The sequence below is a fragment of the Centrocercus urophasianus genome, unplaced genomic scaffold (assembly GCF_019232065.1).
Source record: "Centrocercus urophasianus isolate 14NV4802_14NV808 unplaced genomic scaffold, USGS_Curo_1.0 seq_17, whole genome shotgun sequence".
Classification (NCBI taxonomy): Eukaryota; Metazoa; Chordata; class Aves; order Galliformes; family Phasianidae; genus Centrocercus; species Centrocercus urophasianus.
In genome coordinates, this window is record NW_024884722.1 from 4,300,131 (window position 1) to 4,325,203 (window position 25,073).

Consider the following 25,073-nt stretch of genomic DNA (forward strand, 5'->3'; position numbering starts at 1 on the left):
AAACCAGCCTACACTTAAATTCAGAATCCAACAAAGATTATTGTGGGATATATTAACAAGTTCTCTTTGGAATATATTCTGAAGTTGTTGGCATTACAACTGCCTGCATTAGCTAGACTAGTTTTCATGTTCACTATATTGCATTAAAAAGCAATTTTGGGAAGGAATTTATAATTTTGGGGGTTAATTTAAAATAACACTGATATGGAAAGTTATGGAATGGTTCACAGTATTAACATACGTGAACCATGAAGCTGAATGTTGCTCAGTGAATGTGGAAGAAGGTCTTTTTGCACCAATGCAACATGTATACAATTTTCCATCAAGATTTTAAGTGAGGAGGCAGAAGAGATAGTTCTAGTAATGCTTCTCTTTTCAAAGTGTGACGTTTGGGAAGCAGGAAACCTCTCTTCCAGGTTTGTAAATCCAAGTTTTGCTGTCAGCAAACCTTTAACAACCCCCTGCATCCTTCATTTTAATAGTGCTCCCTTCCAAGCCATATCTGGCTGTGATTTTACAGTGTGAGCTTGTCTGTGTGTGACAGTGAGAAGATGTTACGGTTGAGGTTGTAAAGCACTTTATTAACTGCTAAATGAAATGCTAGAAAATAAACATTCCATGTAATTAAGGAGACAAACTGCCTTCCCAGTAAGTAACTTCTTTAGTGGCCCATGAAAAGCACTTCTGCCTCCTGCTCTGTGAAACGGCACCAAGTCCAGCAGGCTGTGTTTCTGAAGCATGCAGGTTTGTCCAGCCCAGCTATTTAATAGTATAAACGAAATAGGAAAGAGCTCTGTGACTGAGTTCACCTAGCAGTGAAGATTTTCTGGATGAAGTTTGTTTTTGATGCACGTGGGGCTATCAGCTCTTACTCCAAAGCTGGCAATTTCTACTCCAGCAGCAGCTGTAAGATTGAGTTCCTCTTGTGACTTGTGCACATTAGAAGTTCTGTTCATGCTGCTCTTAACGTCTAGTTGAGTTCAGATACTGGTCAACCTCTAGTAGGTCTATTAAAATGCTTTCTGCAGCAAAATAACTATGTAAAAGATATCTGCAATTTTTTGGTAGTGTTGTGCATGTTTTAAAGAAATGCAATTATTCTGCTTCTGTTTCTGATTCAGCGTCCTGTAGTCCTGTCCCTGGCTTTCTGTTATTGAAAATGCATCTTTAAAAATGCATTGCTGGTTCTCTCCTTTTGCTCCTGTACTCAGTCACTACAGTAGTTTTTGTTTTCTCATCCTGCAGTGGTGGTCTCACCTTTGAGATGGTGGTTTCTGTAATGTTCTGGCAGCTTTCTGTAGCACAGCTCATATTGTTGTAATGCTATCTACTTCTTATTTCTGAAACTGCCTTTCTTAATCTTTATACAAATGATTCTTGAACAGAAATCCAACTATGCTATCTTCAGCACCTCCTTGCAAACTGTCTGTATTTAACTTTGGCCAGCCGTACCCTGCTGAATGCTTTGGCTCTTGAACAAAACAGTGTTTTGTCCCTTGTGTTAATTTAGGCCATACTTTCCAAAAAATAAACCAAAAAAACCCCCAAACATCTTACTTGTTTTACTACTCTGATAACCTTGTTGGAGGTACGGAGTAACTTAAGATAGTGCAGGATTGTGCATTTTAAATGCTTTGGTAAAAGCCAAAGCCTTATCTGTTTATTCTTTAACCTGACTCATGCTCACCCTAACGTGGTGTTTGGATGCTATCCTTATCCTGGCAGAATGCAGGTGCTTGATAATGATCTTTAGAGCTGGTCTCAAGTTTGGAAACGGTGGAATGAGAGAGAAAATATGAGAATTCCTTCCGGGCCAGCTGCTTTGTGCTGGGGTGCTGAGTTCCAGCTTCTGTGATGAAGCTCCAGAAAATCAAGCTGGCTGAAAGGACAGCACCCACTCACCTCTCTCTTGTGCCTGTGTTACGAATTCATGATATCTTAATATAAACTAACTGCAGTATGCATTTTGTATGCAGGAACTCTTATGAAGGCTAATGACAAGAATACATGCTGTTGCTTTATACAGACCACTAGCAGGTATATTTTACCACTGAGATATTCCAGTATACTTAATTCTTATCTTTAAATGGGCTATTGGGAAAATTTGAAAGACTTGGGGGCAATCCCAAGAGATTATTGTCCAAGGAGGTGATGGAGTCACCATCTCTGGAGGTGTCCCAGACCTGTGGAGATGCTGCACTGAGAGATGTGGGCGTGATGGGGATGGGTCAGCTTGGGGATCTTTGTGGTCTTTTCCACACTTAAGGGTTCTGTGATTCTGTGACACTATTAACTGGGTAAGTATTGACAGTGAATGAGAAAATGAATGAGTATCTCTGCATGAGTTAACATACAGACATGAGAAATCGGTGTATTGCTGCCTATTGAACAAATTTGTCCAAGGCTGCTCCTGGATGAGTTAAATCCCTGAAGTGCTCATTGTTGGAAGAGATGAAAATGTGCAAGGGAAGAGTGTTTTAGTGTTTGTTTGTCACATCCTGTGTGTTTCTTCTGCCTGGAAGTTGTGTACATAGATCTTTCCCTTGCACTCCAGGGCAGCAGTTGTTGTGCACTGTTCTGAATAAAATAGAGCTATTGCTTGTTACCATATAACTTTTCCTTGCAGAGGTACTGGAAGATTATATTCACTGTTATATACACGATTTCACATATTGCACTTATAAAAATCCCCTGTTGTAAACGATTACAAGAGTCTGTATGTTTACAAGTTACTTTCTTTTTTTTCTGCTTGGGTGGTAAAGCTGCATTTATTTTCAGGGAAAAATATTGAGCTGTAATGGGGGAAAAAGAATTACAATAATGAAACCTGGGAAAACCTGAATAAGAACAACTCTGTAATGAGCTGAGAGACAGTAAGCTGAGCATCCTTTCATTAAGCAAGCATTGTTTCCCTGTATTCTGGTGAAAGATCAGCTGGAGCACAAAGCTGATCAGCAGATCCAGAGTACCATGATTATGCAAATAAATGTAATGAATGGCACTTTGTCCCCTTTTTTCTTTAGCTGTCCTAAGAAATATAATGAATCTTGATAATATAGCTTTGTCATAATTTCTGCATAATGAAATGGATAAATGCATTTTGGTCTTGAAATTCAGCAACAGGCATTTGAATAGCATTGGATTATTTTTTCTGGGTGGCATAGTAAAATATGGCCTGCATTTTTGTCAGTAGTCTTTATAAGAGTTCCTGCATGCAAGACTGCATATTGCAGTTTATATTAAAATATTATAGCAGAGGTCTCAAAGTTCTTCATTGTATTTTAAAATCAAGTTTGGTTCATCCCAAGTTGCTCTCTTCTGATGCATGCATATGCATTTAGGGGAGACTTAGGTTGGATATGGAGGAAGTTTTTCACTCAGAGGGTGGTGAGGCACTGGAACAGGTTGCCCAAGGAGGCTGTGGATGCCCCATCCCTGCAGGCATTCAAGGCCAGGCTGGATGTGGCTCTGGGCAGCCTGGGCTGCTGGTTGGTGACCCTGCACACAGCAGGGGGTTGGAACTGGATGAGCATTGTGGGCCTTTGCAACCCAGACCATTCTATGAACTACAGTGTTATTGTTGCCTTGTGGCTTTTCCATCTGGCAGAGCTCGCTCTGTCTGTATTGAACTTGATGTGATATAGAGAAGAAAAAAGCTGTAATGCTATTGGAAACATTTATTCTCAGCTATTTAGTACCATTAGTGTTGTAAAAATAGTGAGATGTTGGCTATTTATTTGTTATAATAGTGAGACTTGATTTATGCACGCAGTGAACTTCATCAGCTCTGACAGCTTGTATTTTCCTTGGGTCTTGGTCCTACAGGCAGTCAGTTAAATCGACTCTTATCCCCAAACAAAGCACAATTGAAACACATTTTTCTTTCCAATTTAATACAAAATAATATTTTTTACTTGCAGGCTTGATGGCTACTGCCTTAATTTTCACTGGAACAACTATAGTATATAGTTCAGTGTATAGCTTCCATTGTTCAGCATTGCTCTGACTGCAGTGTGAAGGGCTGTGACCGGTGATGGAGCCATACCTGTGTCAGCTGCTCAGGTTGAGTCAGGTGTGGATTCCTTACATTGCACAGCTGCTAGATGGAGGGAGCCTGTAGACAGGGCTTGGGAAGTGAGGGACTGTGGGACTTGAGAAGAATCAGAAGTTAGGAGTAGGTTCTGCTGGTGTTTGGGATCTGGATTTGGTTTTACAACCCGGATTTAACACCCTGATCTAGATGTAGATGTCTATGTTCATCAGAGGGGAGTTGGACCAGGTAGCATTTGAAGGCATCACATCTCAAACAATTCCATGATTCCATGAATTCCCATGAAAACTTAATATGTTCTCAAATAATTGGAGTAAGGAATATGAGCATATGATTCTATCATTTATCACAAATTCTTATTTAAAGGACTGCTTGCAGAAAGCGTTCCAGGCACTTTGGGTCCAAATTCCTTGCTAGCATCCCTGATGCAGCTGTGCTACCAACTCTGCAAAGGTTATGCTTCATGCTCTGTGGGGCTGTGCTGTTCTGATGGTGGTACTTTTTATTTTTGGCCACTTTAAGAAAATGTACAGGTTAATGTTATCAAATAACATTGCAAGAATAAGGTAGAAGAGTGAGTTTTGTGTGTGTTTGTACAGTCTCTGAGACAGAAACACTTTGGTGACTGGATCAAGCATTGGTGTGAAGTAGTGCTACTGGGGCAGCTTTCTCCATTGATGTGTCACTGCCTGGAACAGATTCTGGCTTGAATTCTGCTGTGCTAAGAGAAAGCTGTGTTTGTATATATTTCTACTTTTGCGTGACAGCCTGATACCTGGCTTTCCTTGGAGCAATTGAAAGGAGGGCTTTGCTGAGTGTAAATGTGGGAGATACTGTGATTCAAATAACCCAGCTTTAGGATGGTTAACAGAAATGGTTCAGAATGTTTTGCTACCAGCTTCAGTGTTTTATATACACAAACTGTTAAAGTGCTTTTCTTGGTTTTTGAATGGTGGATGCAGATGTGGAGCTGGCCAGCCCCAGAGGCAAAGTTTGTAAACAGAACGGATACAACTGAGAACTTCTTGGCCCTTCTGTGACAAGAAAGCAAAGTTCTGATTGCAGTGATGTAATCCCTGGCTAATTTGGGCAGAACGTGGGATCTCTCTTAACAACTAAGTTTCCATCTCACCAGAAGCATTGCGTTTTTGTTCCCATCTTGTCCTTAACATCCTTCTTGGAGTATAAGTTGTCAACACAGTATCTACTTCACCTTATGTATGCACTAAAAATATATACACAGTGTAGCTGTTGGCTGCTTTTGCTCTTAAGCTGTGTTCAGTTCTTGTGCTATGCAGTTTTTACATGATACTGTGCCACGTAAATGTTAGAAATGCAGCATTTTTCTTCTCCCTGCCTCTTCTCTGGCACACTTACTGGCTGTTGTGTGAGCTTTGAAACATGGCACTATATGCCTACTTCATTAATATGATTTTTCAGTCTTATGGTAGTGTTTGCCTTTAAGGAAAAGGGCTGAAGTGTGACTGAAACAAGCTATGTACAGCAATACAAGTTAGAAAACATTTCCATAAATAATCATAAAAAAAAAAAAAAAAAAATCTACAGTAGTTACCACAAGGAGCCAGAGAGAACAGTTTATTGTTGTTTGGACCTACTGGAGCAAGTTATTTAACTTTTCGTGGGCTTTTTATAATGACAAGCTTGTAGAAGAATAGTGTATCTGTGTCAGTTCCCTCTGCAAAGCTGGCTGGACACTCGCTTCACTTTGTGCTTAACCAAATATTTGTCTTGGAAGAAAAGAATTTAGCAACACACAAAAGATACGCTGTTTGAAAAGGTGCAAAAAATTACTGAAATAGGAATGTTTGCTTTTTTCTTTTCCAGTTTCTTTCATAGCCTCCCAGAAATACACTTGAGCTACTATAGGAAACTGAGCAAGGAGCCTAGGAAATGCTGAGGAGCACATGCTGATCAACTCCAAGTTGGTATCAGCAGCAAGCTCCAAACCCGTAGGTCACTCTAACCTTGTCTCCCATTTCTTTGGCTAGTGAGAGAATGTATGAAAGACAAACCATGTCCTTGTGGTTATTGTAGGCCCCTCAGCTTGCCTAGGCAGCAGCACACTTTTAGAATGCTCTTGCATGAGTTCTTCAGTCACTGGAGTCAATGGCAGTGCTCACTGCTGACTGGCTCCTCATGGTGAGCCCAGTCCCTTTGCCACGGGGGTCTCTTACTGTGCTGATTACAGAGCTGGTGCTTGTCTGCCTGCTCCATTCTCTATGGCCTTCTGCTGTGGATCCATTAATTTTATTCTTTAAATGCCTGTAAGAGCCCAAACATTTAGGCGTCCAGTCAACTAAGCCAATTGCCCATAGCATTTCAATTTAGTTTTTGCATCCCAGTTTACATGGTTTTCCTTATGTTGGCACTGAGTTTTCTATATAAGCACTTTACTGCAACAAATGTCCATTATTTTAAGAATAATGTTCTCTTAGGAGACAAAGTCACAGTGATTTTGGTCACTCCGTAATATGAAATAGTAATTCTGAAATATAATTGGTGATGGGACAACATTTACTTGTTTCATCAGTCTGATAATCCTTGCTATGAAAACTGCTCTTAAGACAAACAGCCAAACTTTAAATTGACTCTTTCCCTATTGACTGTCTTCTAAATGCTCCTTTTTCAGCTTTGGGTCTGTGGCTACTAAAGGGTTTTTTTTAACTGCATATTTCTTATTTCTGTCGCTCTGCAAATGAAGATGAACAAGGAGAGTTCATGTTTGACAGCAAAGATGTATTTATTTAAACTTGTAAGTTACTGAGTTACCAGGTGAAACCCATGCTGGGTTGGCATCCAAAGCGTCTGAATGGCTTCCTTTGCCTGTGCAGCCTTGCAGTTTTATTGCAGCTTTTTAAAGGTGTGCATGTGCTTTTACTCAGTTGTCTTTCTGCCCTCTCCTTCCAGTTTTAATCCTTAGCATTGTCATCTTCTCTCACTTTTGTTTGAACTTCTTTCCTGGTGTTCTTGTCGCTGTGATGGCTTCTTTATGGCAACTGAAATTAATTTGCACCAAAGAAAGAATCTTGCTGTTTCACATATATGGTTTTTACAAAATTGAAGCTTATGTAATTCAATTTGAAATTAAAATTAGAAAAGTATGACTTTGTGGAAGGAATTTCAATTGTGCCTGTGTGACAGGTTGATTTATTTTACATAAACACCAGCTTTTGACTGCATTTCTTTCATGGTTCGTTGGATTGTTTTTTGGGTTGTGTTCGTAATAATCCTGCAGTCATAAAAATGAGTTTGTCATATGAGAAAACGAATCTCATGTATAGTTGAGCTTAAGTACACATGTAGACAAGGTGTACTCTTAAGTTACAATGGGTGTTGTGGTTTTAGTGGTGTGAGGGGAGAGTATGGGTTGAGATGACAACAGCAGAGGTCAGCACATCTAAAATAGCTGTTATTTTCCCACTTTGTGTGTGAATTAAATTCTTCTTTATCAAATGAAACGCTTCATTTGATTCACAATTTCCTGAAGCTTTCTTGACTTTGATTAAGAAACCGATCTGACCTGAGAACTTCAACAAATATAAAGGGATGAACTAATCTGTAATAAAACTTGCAGTGTTTCATTCCGCTAAGCCTGTGGTACAAATTCAAGTGCAGTAAATTCTTTTTCTAGCCACCAGTGGAGACAGTTGCAAGCAGAAGTTATGCTTGGAACACTTGGAACGTCCCCCCCCCACCCAATGTGGGGCCTGGAGAATCCATACAGCTATTTGAAAAGTGTTGTTGGCTCGGTTCTCTCACCCATAGGGTTTGACTTGCACTATAAAGCTAAAGTTACAGATTAAGAACTATTGGGGGTCTTCTGACATCAAAATGAATAACACATGGCTTATTCTTCTGGTGCCTGCACATTCTAAAGGCATTGGCTGTAGTGACTGATGCACGAGCACCGGAGGAATTTGTAAATGTCTGTTCTTTATTTATGGGAGCACAACTCGATAATTCAAATTTTGAGTTACTTTTCTTCTCCTCAAATACTGTCTATGGCTTCTTCCCATCGTGCTCTCTGTCCCTATCCAGCAAATCATAAAAAATTTTGGAACTGAATGAAGATATCACAACAACTTGTTTTTCTAAACTCAGTAATTTAGGGTATCCACTGCTCTGCGATGAACACATCTAAAACTGCCAATTATGGAAAATGCACATTACGTTGTTTTCAGTAGCAGCTCAGTAGAAATTCAGTGTTTATCCCAAAAGTTTATCATTTATTCATAGGTCAGCTAGAATATTACTGTGTATCTGAGGGGGAAAGCTGACTCTGTGAAGCCCTGATTCTTTTAGCATCAGCACTGGAATACCTTTCAGTGCATCCGAGAGGACATTAAAGTTCCCTTTGAACTACACTGGGAATGGTCCACTTAATGTTAGCAGATATATATATATATACACCAGAGGCTGTGTTTTTGTTAATAAAACCTGATTTATAGCACTTTTGGAAGAAAAGAAGTAGTTATAACTACTTAGGTTTTATATGGGACTCTGTCCTAAGTCAGCTATTTGTAGTATTGGCACTTCTTAGTGTTGCTTGTTTCTTCTTGTCCCTTGCACGGGGAGAAGTGAGCAGTCTGGGTGGCTGAGGCTGATGCGGGTGTCCAGGACCACATCCAGGTGGGTTTGGGGTCTCCTCTTTGCAAATCTCCATCCAGAGCCACTCTGGGTACCTGTGCCAGGGCTTCAGTACTCACACAGTACAGCTTCCTGATGGTGAAATGCTTTGCAAGTAGCCCCCTGCCTTTTGATGCAACTCTTTAAGAAGAAAACTCTTCTCTCGTTTAGCTGAGGAATTTGTAGGATTCTTGACCAAAAAATCTTGTCGTTAGTTTTCTTGTGGGTATCATTATATTCTTTTTATCAAGCTGAACATTTCAAGTTCCTGTTTATTATTCTTTACAGTTTGTTAACCACTGACTTATTAAATCACTCAGCTCGTTACAGGAGGGGAGGGAACTGTGTAACACAAACTTAGCTGTTTAACGAAGGAATGTTTTGGGGTTAAATACATACCAGAACTTTGTAATATCTTTTAATATGTTTTATGTGGAGTCTACCAGTAAGGAAGTATTTGTATCAAATATGTAAATGCTGGTGAGTAAACAGGTATTATATTTTACTGCTCTTAGAATCTTGAACAAGCTCCAGTTCATTAAAAGCTTGCCTATTGTTTGATTATTGGTAGCACAACACTTCATACTGAGTAAAGAATCTAGTCTTGAAAATATTTGCACTTTCAGGAAGTTGATTTTTTTTGTTCTTCCCTTCCAACTTTAAATTTGATCAGGTTTGCTTCTGATTGTGATTGCAAATAGCCTTGATTAATTTATATCACAGACGTGAAGGCCCTAAGCCCCATCCTTTAGTGATGGGACATGCATGATGGAACTATGGGAAAGAGCTTCCTGTTGCAGGACGTCCCATAGAAAAGCAATGTGTAATTTAGAATAAATGACAGATCTGTGTTACAGGGTGATAATTCTCTCTCATCTCACTTCTAAATATCTTCTATCTTATAGAAGTTAAGTGACTTGGATAATTAGATATTTTCTTGTTCACAAAACAGAAGGTGGGAATTTGTTGGGAAACTTTATTTCAATTCCTAAAATCTGTTGTGTTTTTTTTGTAATTTTAATGCTTTGAGAGCGTATGCTTGTCTGAACTGCAATGTATCCTGAAGTATTACTAATATTCTTGTTTTTCTACTTTGCATATTTGGACCGTCTTCTGGGGCACGTTTTTGATGTATCTACCTTGATGCAGTTCACACGATTCCTCTGTGATTCTCCCCTTGAGGTAAGCATTAATTCTAGACAAGAGCTGTGAAGTGAACGTGTTCTTTCCTTTTCATTTGCTGTAATTGGTGCATCGTGGGTATAGGTGGCACAGGAGGGCGTCACGGCGTTATATCAGCAGCAGCCAGTAAGGAAGGTAACGCTGAATCTGTAAAGGAGTTTGAGGAGCTGAATAATGAGCTACCCTGAATTTCATATCACTGCAGTAGGAAAAAGAACAAAAAAAAAGGCAGGAATTACTGTACTCTTATGTTCTTTTCTTTAAAAGAAATATTACTAATTTACTGACCTTGTATTTGACTTCAGTCTGAGTTAAAAGTTGAGGAGAGATGCTGCTGTTTCTTTTCCAACAAGCAAACTGTTGTAGATCTGTTTCACTGTCTTTCTTGTTAGTCTTAAAGAGTTAAGTACGGCGTGACTGTAATGAAATTGTCAGGTTATAGTAATTACGCCGGTAATGCGATATGTCGCAGTTTGAATGAATCCATGTGTGGAGAGTTTGTTGCTTTTACTCTGCTGAGTCCACTGGCCTTTGCATTCCTGAAAGCTGAAGAGTAATAGAGCTCATTAGGCTTTATAGGAAAAGGGCTTTTATCACCTCGTCAACTCAGGCAGCAGACTGCTATTATATTCTTAATTTTGTATGGCTACGTAGATGTTGATGCACGCTTCCCCGCCAGGTTTATGCCAGTATTGTTTCTTACAGACACTTTTTATTGACATTTTGAAGCTTGAATTAAATTTTGTGTGGCACCACTACAGATGTCTTCAATTAGATGAAGTTAAATAAAAGGGGTTTTGTATCAGAGGCCAAGAGATTCTTGAAATTCTTTATTCTGAAACAGTTGCCACAAGAAAATCTAGTAGTGAGCAGTCTGTTTACTCTTTGGAACAAAAATAATTTAGAATCAATTTTAAGCCTTACATGATTTCAATTTGTAATTTAAAAAAAAAAAAAAATTAATATCATTATTAACTGCAAATAAGTATTGATGCCCGAACTCTTCCTCTCTTTATTTCTTCATTTTGCTGCTGTGTTTAGTTTCACTTTTGGCTATGGGCTCTGGCATAAAGAAAAATGAATAGTTTTAAAAAATGATACAGTATGTAGTAGCAGGAAACCATGCAATTTTCTAGCAGTAAACAGGGTACAGTAGAGAACTGATTTTGTTTTTTGTTTGGCGTTCCTTTCCTCTTAGAAGCTATATCTGAATATTTGTCTTTTACCCCAGTGGCTCAGCACAGGAGAATGGCTTACCATTGGAATCACAGGATGGTTGGGTTGGAAGGGACCTTAGAGTCCATCCAGTTCCAATCCTCTGGATGGTTTTCTGGAGGTTGGTGGCCCTGCCATGGCAGGGGGTTGGCATTTGATGATTCTTAGGGTCATCATTCTACAATTCTCTGCCATGGTCTGACTGCCCCTCACTACACCAGGCTGCCCAGGCCCCATCCAGCCTGGCCTTGAGCACCTTGCAGGGCTCCCTACAAAAAAGCCAGCATGGCTAATCACCCTTTGTTTTGGATGTGCATATAGCAACGTGTTTTTTTTAGTGCACTTCATGTGGTATTTATGAATGCTTGTTATTTCTACTGTCTCTTTAATCACTCAGCATTACGGGATCTTTCTGTGCGTCTTTGCACTCAGCTCTTGCTGGCACAGTCTGTGGCAGTGTTGAAGCATGCTTGTAATAGGAAAGTTTTCTTGTTCAGAGTGAATTTTGTCTGTTTTTTATGTAGAGCCCATTGCTTCCTGTCCTGTCAGTGGGCACTAGTGAGAAGAGTCTGGCTCCCTCATCTTTATTCCCTCCTGTCAGGTGTCATACACATAAACAAAACCTTCCCCTGGGTCATCTGATTTTGATGCTGAAGGATCTCAGCTCTCTCCTTGTGCATCAGATGCTCCAGTCCTTAATCATTTTTATGGCCTTTCACAAGTCAGTCTGTATTTCCCTGTACAGGACCCAGTGTTCCAGTTGCATCTTTACCAGTGTGGCATAGAGAGGGGGGAAGTATGCAACAGAGCTACCAACACCTCCCTTGAGCTGCTGGTGCTGTAGGTACTGTTTTGATTTGAGGGTGCATTGCTGGTTTTTCTTTTTTTTCCTATTTTTTTTCCCCTCTTGTTTGGATGGAAGCCTGTAGTGCTACATCTCTGCTGACACAGCCTATATTTGTAGGCTGCATCTCTGCTAATCCCTGATGAAAGGAGGAGACAGTGGTGAACTGGAGATATGTTAATAGCCAAGTAAGGTAGAAAACTACCATATGGTAGGTTTTGTGTGTGTGCCTTTGGGAGAAGAACTGCTGGAATTTATCACTACACGTTGGCAAATAATTTCCACTTGAGGTAGAAATGAAGAGCTTCCTGGTTGCTTTTTTATAATTTTTCTTTGTGTAGGGTAACATGGATTTCACAGGTTTTGTTTTTTTTTTCCTTCTTCCATCCACAGCAGAGAGTAAAATGGAAATGTTCCAAGTAGGAGATTTCATGAAACCCCCCAGAGAAAAACTATCATGTAGTTATCAGGATTAAGACACATTTTCATGGAGGATGGTACAGTGCCTTCTATAGTTGCACACCAGTCTGGGTTAGGGGTTAACTAGTCTAATTTCTATATTAATAACACTGAAATGTATTAGAAGTGAAGTGAAAGACCAATGTGCTTTGAAGAAAATTGAGTGCTCTCACCATCATTGAAGTTTCATTATAAGCACTTATTACATTGAATTGTATTAATTAGGGCAACATGTAATGCCAGACAGTATTAAATATTTAAATGTTAATAACGTATTATAAATTATGATCAATCACCCATTCATGAAGAAAATATGGGGCAGAAATAGCTATGAAAACTAGGGAGTATTAATAGTTCCTAATATAGCACATTTAATTGTGCCTTGAGTCGCATAGCCTGAGTTTTAGTTCTAGTTTTAGTGTTTAGTCCTTTCATTATATGCATTACATAAGTTGTATGAATATAAACAAAACAGTTAATTTCAAATGTTTGTACTTTATGTATGTTCTGTAGGATAGTGGGGCTTTTGTTTCAGATGACAAGCAGCACCTACCATTTGATCATTAATTGCGTGAGGAAGTAAGAGGATATTGGTTTTGATCTCTTTCTATGTAACATCTCTCATGTTTCATTTGTTGATTCATTACTCAGAGAAATGGTGATGTTCTCAGTGGCAAGAGCAGCTCGTGTTTTTGTAGTATAAAGGTAATGTGTTATTTTGTGTTGATAAGGGCTCCCTTCTCTGCTGGGACTCAACTGCGTGATGTCCTGTGTATATTTTACATAGCCTTTGACAGTCGTGGTCCCCTGTGGCTGTATCAGCAATGTGAAATGGTATAACCTGCTCATAGGGAGGATTTCCTATGCTGGGCCTGTTACATGTCTAATGGCCTGGATGGTATGTGAGAAATCAAGGCAAAGGAGCCAAGTATTCATTGAGAAATTGGAGAAAACATAGTACTTACAAATGCTACAAAGGATTATATTGTATGAAAACTTCTCAAGGAGGAGAATGTGCTTTTTAAAAATGTTATTTACTTTATGTAACAGATCCCTGAACATTTTGCCTGAAATGAGTACTGTGCTTGTTATCCTTGCTAAAGAACACAGCCTCTTTTATGTTTGTGGATTTCTTTGTAATTGAGTTAATGGAATAATGCTGCAGTTCATGCCTTACTGAAAGTTCTTAGCTGATGCTGCAGTTGGCAGATGTGGCTGAACCCATGCAGTGCAATTCCAAGGTTGAGCTCCCGTGCACACAGCAGTCTTTTACCTGTAGAAGAAAATCTTTTCCATGTTGTTGCAGACAATCTTTCATCACATTTATTAATTTCTATACAATTAATTTTTGAAAAAGAAATGCGACCTGTTTTATCTGGTTATTTAAATCAGTCTGTGTTAAGTTACAAGTGACATTTGCCCTAGGATTTCTTCCTTTTTTTTCAGTCACCTGCTGCACTGTGGTGGTTAAGAACTTAACCTGGTCTCTTAATGTTACTCCTAAAGAAAATCTCTTTATTCCAAGCTCTCAAACTCTGACTGTGTCCCAGCTTTAAAACTTTAATACTGGCCGTGTGATTTCATTTGGCTCTACTAAAAAGTTGAGGATATTGTATGAAGCAGTGATTACCAAATGCGTAGGCTTCTCCAAAATGAGAAGAACCTCAGCTTCATGTATCAGTAATATCTATAACTAATATCCTAAGATTCTACAGGTTTAGCTCTCAAATATTTGATCATTTCACTCGTATCTTCAGCTACATATCTAGTTTTACGCTATGTGAATGAATAAAAATGTAAATGCCTTATTGTACAGCCTTTATTTTAGGACTTATTGGTTGGATAAGTCAGTCGAAATGATTTTTGTCCAAGTGATTGATTTCTTTTGACACACATGGTAACAATTAGAATAACTTCTACTGCCCGTCATCTCTTCAGTCTACGCTACTGTATCAAAATACTTGATTAAACCCTCCTCCTGCTGTTGTAATGCAGAACAGTTGGTAATAGCAGGTAGTATTGTCAGATTTATTGAGTGAGAAGCTGCTTTTTGAAGATCTGGCAATACAGTGAAAAATACAACTAGGTGGATAATTAAATTCAGCACTGCGAAATTCAGGATTAAAGTATCTTAATGTTGGAGGAAAAGGCATGCTGGAGTTGATTGCACAATACAATTTAAATTAGGAGATAATTTTCTTTGTAATTTGAGGCATCCTGGCTTAGGTGCTTCTACCCAGTGTGGAAATGTACTTTGCTGTGTGTTCAAAGCCCAGTGCACATCAGCAGTGGTTTGGCAGGAGCTGCTCTTTGTGGGCTGACAGCAAGAATCTCCAAGTTCTGAGGCAACAGAGAGCTCCAGGCTTTTAGATAAAAGTTCTTTAGTTGGTCATAAAGAGTAAATCCTACATAGTGAGCTGATAAGTGCTTTTTATAAACCTATTCTCAAAGAATCTCAGTGGCTGCACTGAGAAACTGAACTTCTGTGACCAAAGGCTGATCGTGGATACGCAACCAAGATGGAGCAGAGCAGGCTGAGGGGAGCCCTCATGGCAGCCCACAGATCCTCACAGGGTAAAGAGGGGCAGCACTAAGCTCTGCTCCATGGGGTCTGTGACAGGGCCTGAGGGATGGTATGGAGGTGAGGGTTAGGGAAAAGCTCTGCCCCAGAGAGCAGTGGTTATGGCCCCGAGCTGCCAGAGCTCAGGGGAGTGCTGGGACACCACTCTCAGACATTGGGTTTGGGTGATGCTATGTGGAGTTGGGGTTGGACTCGATGGTCCTAATGGGTCCCTGCCCACTTGGGTTATTCTGTGACTCTACAATCCTATTCTACAGTAACAGTCAAAAACAATACAGAGAATTAATAGCTTCCCCTGTTTCTCAGATTTTTGATTTCCTTTCTCTAAGCGTGCATAGCAGGAAAGACTTCTCACAGTATTTTCTTTTAAAATCCCTAAAATAGTTGTTTTTTTATGCTGGAAATCTACCAGTCTGATAACGATATCCTGTTTTTCCTCAGGCAGAGAATCCACCAAATGGACCAGACTGTGGCTATGGCTCTTTTCACCAGCAGTACTGGCTGGATGGGAAGATAATAGCTGTGGGTGTCATTGATATCCTGCCCTACTGCGTGTCCTCCGTCTATCTGTACTATGATCCAGACTATTCCTTCTTATCTTTGGGAGTTTACTCTGCATTACGGTAAGAAGGTTTTTATCTTATGATTAGGCAAAATAGTAAGAATTGACACTTTTTCCTAAATTGAGACTTGATTTCCATTCTAAACATATGCTGCTAACACTGTCTCTAGCAAAAATTATTTTGTAAATTCTCAACAGTTGCATGCTTATTTAAATATGTCCTAAATTTTCTAATCTTTCTAATTAGTGAAATACATTTAAAGACTTAAAAAGTCTGAAAAACTCAGAAAGGAAATACCTAGTCTTTATTCTCCAGAAAATAATTTAGTATTGCTTAATTTCAGCAGAGAAAAGCCTCTTTTTTTGTTTGGATGGAAATAATTCTTCCTTTACCTTAGCTTAGTCACCAAATGAAATTAATCACTTTTATACTTGTGTGCACAATGTGATTGTAAAAACTGTCTTCTGAATTAGTGGTTTCTTGCTATACTAGTTCTGACTGTATTTCCAGGTATGTTAATCTCATTACCTTTTGTCTGACAGACAGTAATCCTGTGAATTTTGAAGCCTCAGGTGAACTGTCAACCTATTTGAGCGTATTCCTCTCTTTGTAGAAGTGAATTTTGTGATTTGTGAATAATCTACTTATGAATTACACAAATGCATCTATCAAGAGCAGTCTCACTCAGTTCACTGCTCAGTTGCTGACATCAGTCTAATGGTTTGTTCCTGCTGAAATGAAATCACTGCAATCACTCCTCCCTATCTACCACGTATGATTGCTAGAAGCAATCACACTGTTAGCCAGGTTCGTTTACTGAGTAGAAGACTTTGCTTCAGCAACCTGGTTAGTGAGCTGAGTTTCTTCTCAGTGAAGTAGCTGTTAGTACTGGAGCTGGTGCAAGAGTTATGGTGGAGCCATGAAGCTGAGAATGGCTGGACAAAGTGCAGAACCTCCTACTCTGGTAAGCTTCTAGGTCGGTTAAGCTCTATGAGCAGTTTCTCCCGTTGCTTTTGGCAAGAGCTGATAACACTGCCATCGTTGGCTTTCCTCACCTTGTTCTGGAGATTTTCTTTATGAAGGAGAAACTGTAGGATCATAGAAAAGTTTAGGCAGGAAAGGGTCTCCGGGCATCTCTGGTCTGGTCCTGGATCAGATCAGGGGTAACTTCTGTGATGTCATGTGCATTTGTGTAACTGTCAGTTACGTTGATGTGTAGCATCTCCTTTGGTCTGTAGTTAAGTGTCTGAGTTACCTTTTTTCTGAATCAGAAATAACAGGTAGAAAACATTGGGATGACTGTGCTGCAGAAGTGATCTTTGTTTCTATTAGTGGTCTGGATTTTAATGCAAACACTTGATACTTAAAATTAGTCTTATTTTTTAATGCACATTGCCATAAGCAAATTCTAAGAGTTGTTTTTCAGTACCTTTATGTATCACAGTATTTTATGTAATAATAGACTGACATAATCCATGCTTATGAATTCTTGAAATGATTTAAAATTTTCTACCTAATAAATTTAAAGCTTTGTCACTGCAGCATGCTTGTATGGCTCAACTCGTGCAAAAGCAGCTTGTAAATTCTGCTGCATTTAAGGCAATAAAAATGAGTTTTCAGTAGGCTTGGAGGGGGGGCAGTCTTGTTCCCTTTTCAAAAAAGGGGAAAAAAGCCCTTAAGAGTTGGGGAGGATTTAGGAAGTTGCAAAGGAATCTGATACTTTAAAAGCTGTTGCCAGTTTTACTCTGATGAGGTTAAACTGCATTGCAATGCTATGGCTTCCACTTCATGCTCTTCTGAGAATTTTTGCTTCTGAGTCATAGAAAGGATGCAGTTTGAACATCTTTTGAAATAAGGAGGCATTTGAGTACAGAATGAGAGGAGAGGAGGCTACATGTAATATATGAGTCTGAGGAAGGGTTGGGAGAAGCTGACCAGGACACGTGAAGTGATTCTTATTGTCATTTTTAGGAAAATGTTCAGCATTCCCCCTGCTACCTACAGTCATTAGCAGTAGGTAACCATAATATTCATAATCTATCTATTTTAAGAGGAAAAAAATGCTTAAAGTTCTTTTGGAATTGGGTTATTTAGCATTGAAATACTGAGTTTTGTATTGATGTGTTCCTATTGCTCACTAGTTGCCTATTCTTGCCAAGCATTAACAGCCATTATAATTCCTTAAACATGTATCTTAACTGAAAGCCTTATTTAAAAAAGTTTAAGTCTATAACCCCTTTTCCAGGAGAATGATTTAGGCAGGAAAAAATGCAGGAAGGTGTGAGTTGTGCAGTGTAGTGCTGCACTGCTGCTGCCAGGTTGGTGTGATGGAAGAGTCTTTTCTTGCGTTAGGTCTCAGTTTGGTTCTGCAGTGGTAAAATTCCCATTCCTGTGCAGCACTGCAGTTCCCTCCTGGTTTTGGGAACCATAGGTTTGCACATGGTCAGTTGGTCAGTGACCTAGGGAGCAAGAAAGGAATCTGAAAAGAAGGTCAAATTGTACTCCATGAAGCCCTGGAGGTGGGAGACAGAAGCATGCATTTTGTTCCCCAGTATTGCTCGTCATTCCTTGAGTGTATTTCTTCACTGCCATTTATGTGAAGACACCTGCAGTAATTCTAAGCATGGTATCACTGCTGTCATGCATTAATTTGCTGTGACCCCCCAGCAAACTTGCAGCAGACAACAGAGCTGCCTGTAGGACTGCTACTGCAACCCAACCTCATTGCCTTATGGTCAGCCAACGTAGAACAATTGCAAAGAGTGTCGAAGGTATTTACAAATGCAAAGAATGCTCTTTCCCTGTAGTCATCCAGGGTTGTACAATTGCACAAATGTATATATTTAATTAGATCTGGGATAATCGGCTTGGAATGGTAAGGATGTTTGACTTCATGCTATGTGTTAAAAGATGTTGTATGTGACGTGCATGTTGGTACACTTTTGGCAGTATATAAACCTCACTTTTGCAATCTGTTCTATTTACCTGGGTTTTCAGATAGGAAGTAACTTGGAGATATTTTCCTTTTTCAGCAGATACAGTATAGATTAATAATGTACTCCAGTGGTCTCAGCAAAGTACATGGAACTGAAATGTCAGATTTTCAGCATATTTAAACATTCTCATTACTATCATAATTTTAAAGTGATCAAAAAAAGAGAAAACAACAAACCCAAATAGGTTTTATACATGCTTCCCATAGGACCATGCTCAGATCTTCTCCTTTCAGTGCTGAAAGTAAGAACCAGCATCCAGGTTCCATCCAATTTGATGCAAGTGTGAACTGCAATATTACAAATACTGTAAAAATGAGTGTTGCAGTAGAAATGCTGGCAGGTTCGTTTTGAAAACACTGCTTTCCTCTTGCAAGCAAAATAACAAGCAAACTTATTTTGGAATATGCTCATGGTTCTCTTTGAGAATAAATGAGAAAGTTGTACAAACAAACACGAGATAAGTGAAAAATGGCTGTTGCTGCACGAGGACGGATGTTTTTATGTGTAAATTACTACACTGCAATGAACAGAACAAACAAGAGGCTTGTTTTTTAGAATTACTGATGTTTTCCTGAGCTGCCTTAGCCTGCGTGTGTACAATAGCTGGGTCAGATTGCTGTAGCATGCCCATGTGCATGAATATTAACAGGGAAGATGCTCAATAAAGGCTTTTGGTCACTTTCTCTCTGAACTTCAAGTTGGTCACATGGCAAGGCAAAAGGCAAAAATGAGTGTTTTTAAGCCTCAGACAACATTTTGTTTATCTTCATTGTCTGATTGAAGTCTAGTCCTTCAAGTAAGTCAAAAGCCAGGTGGTTGGAAAGCATTTCTTTGAATGATGAAATGAATGTAGGAATTGTATTCATAAATAATTAGTCCTTTTTGTTTTCCTTTCGTAGGGAAATTGCTTTTACTAGGCAACTTCATGAGAAAGCTCCTGATCTCTGTTTTTATTATATGGGTTTCTACATTCATTCGTGCCCCAAAATGCGCTACAAGGTAAAGTGTGTTTTTACTTCTTTCCTTTGTGTACAATTATTCAAAGCATTTGACAGTTCTCATAGTAGCATAATATTTTTGTAATTGTCACTTTGGATTTCAAAATAGACTTTACGTGGTTAAATGTGGACGCTGGTTACTCTTTAACTTGACTTAGGATTATTTATTTCTTTTAAAGTTGAGCCGCATGTGGTATTTATTACAAGTTGGCTTAAAAGCTGTTCACTTGGAGAGATTTTCAAGGCTGTCAGATAATAGTTTGTCATTTGGTTACCTGGGTGTCTCGTGTTTACGGTGTATTTGCCAACAGACTGAAATTCTCCCTTCTTTGGGTTTGAGTGAGTATTTGTGGAGCTGTTGCTTAGTGACTGTAGGCAGAGATAGCATGACTTCCTGGGGCTTACTCTGCAGATAAAACTATGAGAAGCCAGATTGTTAGGAATTTTGGATCAAGTAGCAAAAAGGGTGAGGAGAATCCCAGAACATTTGGCACAACCAGTCTGTCACCAAATCTGCTTTGTAATCTCTGTTAGCCTCAACTTTATGTAGACCTATATGCCCAAGGGTCCATCTCTTCTGTTTGTTAGATCTCATCTATTCATGAAGATGCCATTGCTTTTTCAATATTGCTGCACAATATACAAGTAGTGAAAACTGATAGAAATTTGAACGTCTACAAACAATGATGTATGTTAATAATATGGAAATATAGAAAGCAAATGAAATCTAGATCAAGAGTTCTTAGTGTTTTCTTCTTTTGTCCTCAAAATGTGCTGAAAACCTGCATTTTCAGCTTGCTTTCAAATAAGCAAATAAAGCAGCGGTGCTCATTGAAGTGATGGTTGTGAAAGAAAAGCCTAAAAACTGAAACAAATTGTGAAGACAAGCAATGAAATGCTTCTAGATAATGCTATTGCCATTGTGAAGGGGTTGGTTGAGCAGAATCGGGAAGAACTGCCAATTCAAGCAACACCAGCTTGGCTTAGGGCATTACATGTTGAAGGCATTGCCTTGTTCTGGTTTAAAGGGATGTTAGAGGCTCCCTTTCCTTAGTGACTTCAGTCTGGGAGAAGGAAAGGCTGTAGGTAAGTGTTACTGAACAGGTGCCATACAAGCAAATTAAATGGGTTAAAGAGCTAACCCCTGTTTATTTTCTGCTTGTCATTTTCTCTGCCACTTGTCTGTGCTTGGATGGTTAGGAATGGAGGCCAGGGACAGCATCTTTCTATAAGCAATGTGTTCTAAGAACACACGCGTTACATTTGATTACAGTGACATCACAGGATTTGGGAAATCTTAGGAAATTTCCCTTCAAGCCACAGGTTATGATCAGTAGAAATGCCTAAGCTGACATTTTGATTGAATTTTTTTTTTTTAAAGAATGCTTCTGGCAAAAACACTTAAGTCTGAATACTGGTTTCCACCATACTGTCTTTTGGAGCTCACGTTTGTCAGTCTGAATGCTTGTGAAGCTGCCTTTTTTTCCTGCTGACAGGGGATGGGTAAAAAAACAGTGACTTGGTGATGTTGATTTAAGGAGTTTGACAGGGTTCCACTTTGCATTAAGTCAATATCAGTCTCCTGCACAAGACCTGGCTGAAATAATTGGGGATCTGTGCAGCGGACTGTTCTGCTCATTTATGTTATAATCCGAGAGTGATGAATTAATGTTGTCTGCACAAGGACATAGCAGAATGCTTTAGTTTTAAATACACCACTCCTAGCTTGGAGGTATAGATATCTAGCAGCAAATGTCAAAGTCTTGTTCTACATGAGTACTTCCTTGGATTGCAAATTGTAGACATCTCCTCTCCAGTCAGCAGTGCAGCTGTTGGATGGGTGGCTGCTGCTGAGCACGTTGGGGCAGAACTCAGCTTGTTTTTGGTGGTCAGCCTGTGACATTTTCATCTTCTGCTTCTACAAATGATACAATTTTTGATGTAAATGGTGTGTGATGTGATGTCCAGTGAAGATCAGGGGCCTGAATGTCATGGAAGAGGATCCTAAAGGGGGGGGAGGATTCCAGTGGCTTGAGAATAGGGCTGAGAAATGCTGAATTATCAGCAGCAAGCTTAATGGGGGTAAAGAGCATCACCCACCACAGTGGATCAGATTGGTAATTACATAAGTCTTGAAAAATGAGCTTTCTTCTGACTCCTTTCCTTTCTGTGCCTTTGGTTCCCAAGCAGCTTGCATTTGATTGCAATGGCATTTTCTGTAATGGCAGAGAGCCAGGGAAACTGCAAATGGGGAAAGGAATATATCACAATTTTAGGCTAGTTTTTAGTTCCCAGCTCTTCCTAGACTTGTTCCATCAGTGGGTTAATATTTATGTACCAGTACAATAAAATATACATTAAATTGAGACAAAAGGATTTCTGTAGTTCTATGAACTACATTAATATGGAAAAATGTGATGAAAAACACAAAGCAATGGCTTTATTCCATTTTTTTGGGGGGAGGATACATCAGCTACATACAAGATTAAAATGGTTCTCTGTTAAAATTCACGACCTTGTGGTTAAACTCTTCAGGCTTTGTTAGATGTGGTAGTTCTTAGGTTGGGAAAACAGTGTTCTGGAAAAATTTCCAGCACTTGTAAGATGCAAAGTCTTTTTCCTAATGCATTCTGGAGCCTGTGTTAAAACTTGAAGTACAAGGAGGTGTTTTATTTTAGGATAATGTTGGACTCAGGATTGCTTCTCAAGTGTTTACATTCTGTATCTAATTTTAAATGTATTTTCAGCTGAAGACATTTGTTTACAAACAGATTTATAAAATTTCAGAACTAAACCAATGGCCACATCAGAGAGAGAGTTGAGAGCTTTTGGATTGTTTTTATTGTGCCAAGCTTCTGTCTGATTTATCCCACAAATTTTTTTTTCTGTGGTTCTATGTTATTAAACTTGCATTCTCCAGTTGCTTCTGAGCTCCCTGTAATGCTAATCTAATTTCTGGTCTTTCTGTCGTAGCTCTTTGATACCAATTTTGAGTCTGTTGGTGGGTGACACCAGATAGATTTTGTTGGTAGTTTGCTACCTGAGTTTCTCTACTTCTGGTTGTGGCTGTTTTGTGATTTATTTATTTTTTTTTTTTTTTTAAAAGCATTTTCAATGTCAATATTTGCATACAAACAGTGCAACTGGGGCACCTATTGTCTGTGGGTTTGGCCAACCATCCCCTTGCCCTGACACTGCTCCATGAAGTCAGTAAATAAATAACATCAGCAAGCTTTGAGACCCAGTGCCTCCTTGCCTCACTATCTGTGTGCTATTTGAAGACCGTTCTGTGATTTGAAGAGATGTTTTGACTGAAATCTTTATCCAGACTTGTATGCAGGCCAAAGTAAATGGAATTATTTCAAACAGTCTACTTTGGTATCAAGGCATGGCCAGACTTCAGATAGATGGAATACTAGAAAGGGTTCTGAAATGTCAAAAAAGAAACAAAAGGCTGATTCATCTGTGATTAATCTTTCTTGAACTGAATACCTCAGGCTGACTGCGGTCGTAAGTGGTGCCCCTGGAATTTTATAGAGCTCCAGAGCCAATTTCTTTGGCTCGTTTTAGGAATTTCAGCATCACTCCTTCCGCAGCAGCGCGATGTAGCAGCAGCCTGCATCTCCAGCTCCCATGTTGGTCTGCCTCCCACCTGGGGCTTTTTCACCCTTCCTGGCCATTGGAACTCAGTTAACCTTTACAAAAAGCCTGGATTTCCTGCATAGGCTGAGACATGCAGAGGAAAGTGACTTACTGCAATGCATCTCAATAGAAACCTCTATCATTTCTGGCTATAAGCACAAGCTGCCACAGTTCTGCCACTGAAATAGCTTTGAAAAGCATCACTTAGAAAAAGCTGGTGTAGGTATACCTCTGTGCTCCATCTTTTTATTTAGCATGTATTAAAGCTGCTACCAGCTGTAAGCCTGGTTTTCTCCATGCTGTTACTATTAACAGTGGGAACAGATGATGAATCAAATTAGGGAATTGGTCTTGCTTTGCTTGGGTCTGTTTGCACTGGTACTAGTTGCTTCTCCAGGGTTAATTTTGCTCATAGGAATACCATACATAGAAATAAATTCAAAATGTGTTTACAGTAGGTCATGTATAGTAAACGAAATATTCTGACAAGGCAGTATTTATTATGGTTTATGAAGTAGTTGTATGCAATGCTACTTTTTGGTAAAGATTGTAAATACATAGGTTGAAAAGCTGATGTATACTCATAAAAAGCCATACAGATTTTGGCAGTGCAGTAGTTTTGGGGTGTTTTGTTTTCTTTTTTTTTTTTGTAGAACTGTTTAAGAACAAACAAGATAACGAAAAGCAAAGACTGAAACATGTATTAATAACAACTGCAAAATAATCTGAAAATGATAAATTGCAGAATGGAGTGAAAAGTCTCCCTGCTTTTCAATGGCATCTTGCTTTGGCTTGTTAACACAGTTTTTAGCCACGTTACTTGTACTTTCCTTCCACTTCTCCATGGGACTTCCTATGTGGTCAGGTTGCTACTCTGTGTTGGTATCAGCAGCTGAAACCAAGCTCTCGTTTTCTTGGAGCCATGAATGTGCTCTGTGTGTTCCTTCTAATGGTTTGGGTTAGTGACTGCAGGGGAAAAAGACCAATCTGAGTTATGGCTTGGCTTTTGGCATTCAAACCCAAAGGGATTCTCTAGAACTCCTTTAAAATGGCTGGCCAAGACTTGCAATGGTGTTTGAGATGACGAACTCAGCTGCGGGGGAAGAATTTTAAAGGGATTTCTCCTCAACTGAATGTGTGCTGAATGCTTTTAAAAATCAAATTGCCATAATATTCCTTCAGGATGTAACTAGTGCAAAAAAAATCATCATCTACATCTATATTACCCAAGGTGTTGACTTGAAGATTGGTGGTCTTTCATGAGCCAATATGTCACATGTTATATTCATACTGCAGTGTCCCTTAGAGCTTGCTGTTCCCCTCTTTTATTTTTTTCATTTGTTGCTTTCTTCCATAAGAGCTTTTTCCTTGCACTTCTCATTGCCCAGAAGACTCCTCCTAGCTGCTTACAGCACACACTGAGTAAATGGTACTGAGCATGTTGGAGTGAACAGCAATGGGAACACAGGGAAGGGTGGAAAGTACCATAGGAGGACAAAAATCAGTTCATCATAGAATATCCGGAGTTGGAGGGGACCCACAGGGATCACATTAGGCTAGGGGTGAATATTTTCAAGTATTTCCTCTTGACTTTGGGCAGATTTCTCTCCGGGTTGTGAAAACTGGGACAACGGTGGTGTTATGAGCATTGAAAGCCTCTGTTCTGAATAGCAACAACATTACTGAGTGCTGACAGTGGATTTTCAATGCAAATAAAATTGCTTAAAAGTAGAGTATCCATTTCCTGTTGTTTTTTATGTCAGTTCAAGATAATGAATGCAATTACTATTATTATTTCCTCTAAGCTGCTGTGCTCCGTAGTGTATGTAATTGGTAAAAGATTATGGGGTGTGTGTGTGTGTGTGTGTGTGTGTGTGTGTGTGTGTGTGTGTGTG

The 25,073-nt window shown here is 39.3% G+C and overlaps 1 protein-coding gene across 6 annotated transcripts in view; it reads left to right on the forward strand.

Moving 5' to 3' along the window:
• The window catches only part of ATE1 (arginyltransferase 1), a 69,941-nt gene that overhangs the window by 15,391 nt on the left and 29,477 nt on the right, over positions 1-25,073 (forward strand). For all 6 annotated transcript variants that reach the window (XM_042818018.1, XM_042818015.1, XM_042818013.1 and 3 more), the window contains 3 exons: positions 9,848-9,880; positions 15,421-15,602; positions 19,438-19,537. In XM_042818018.1, the coding sequence (XP_042673952.1) occupies positions 9,848-9,880; positions 15,421-15,602; positions 19,438-19,537 (315 nt within the window). The remainder of the gene's footprint in view (positions 1-9,847; positions 9,881-15,420; positions 15,603-19,437; positions 19,538-25,073) is intronic.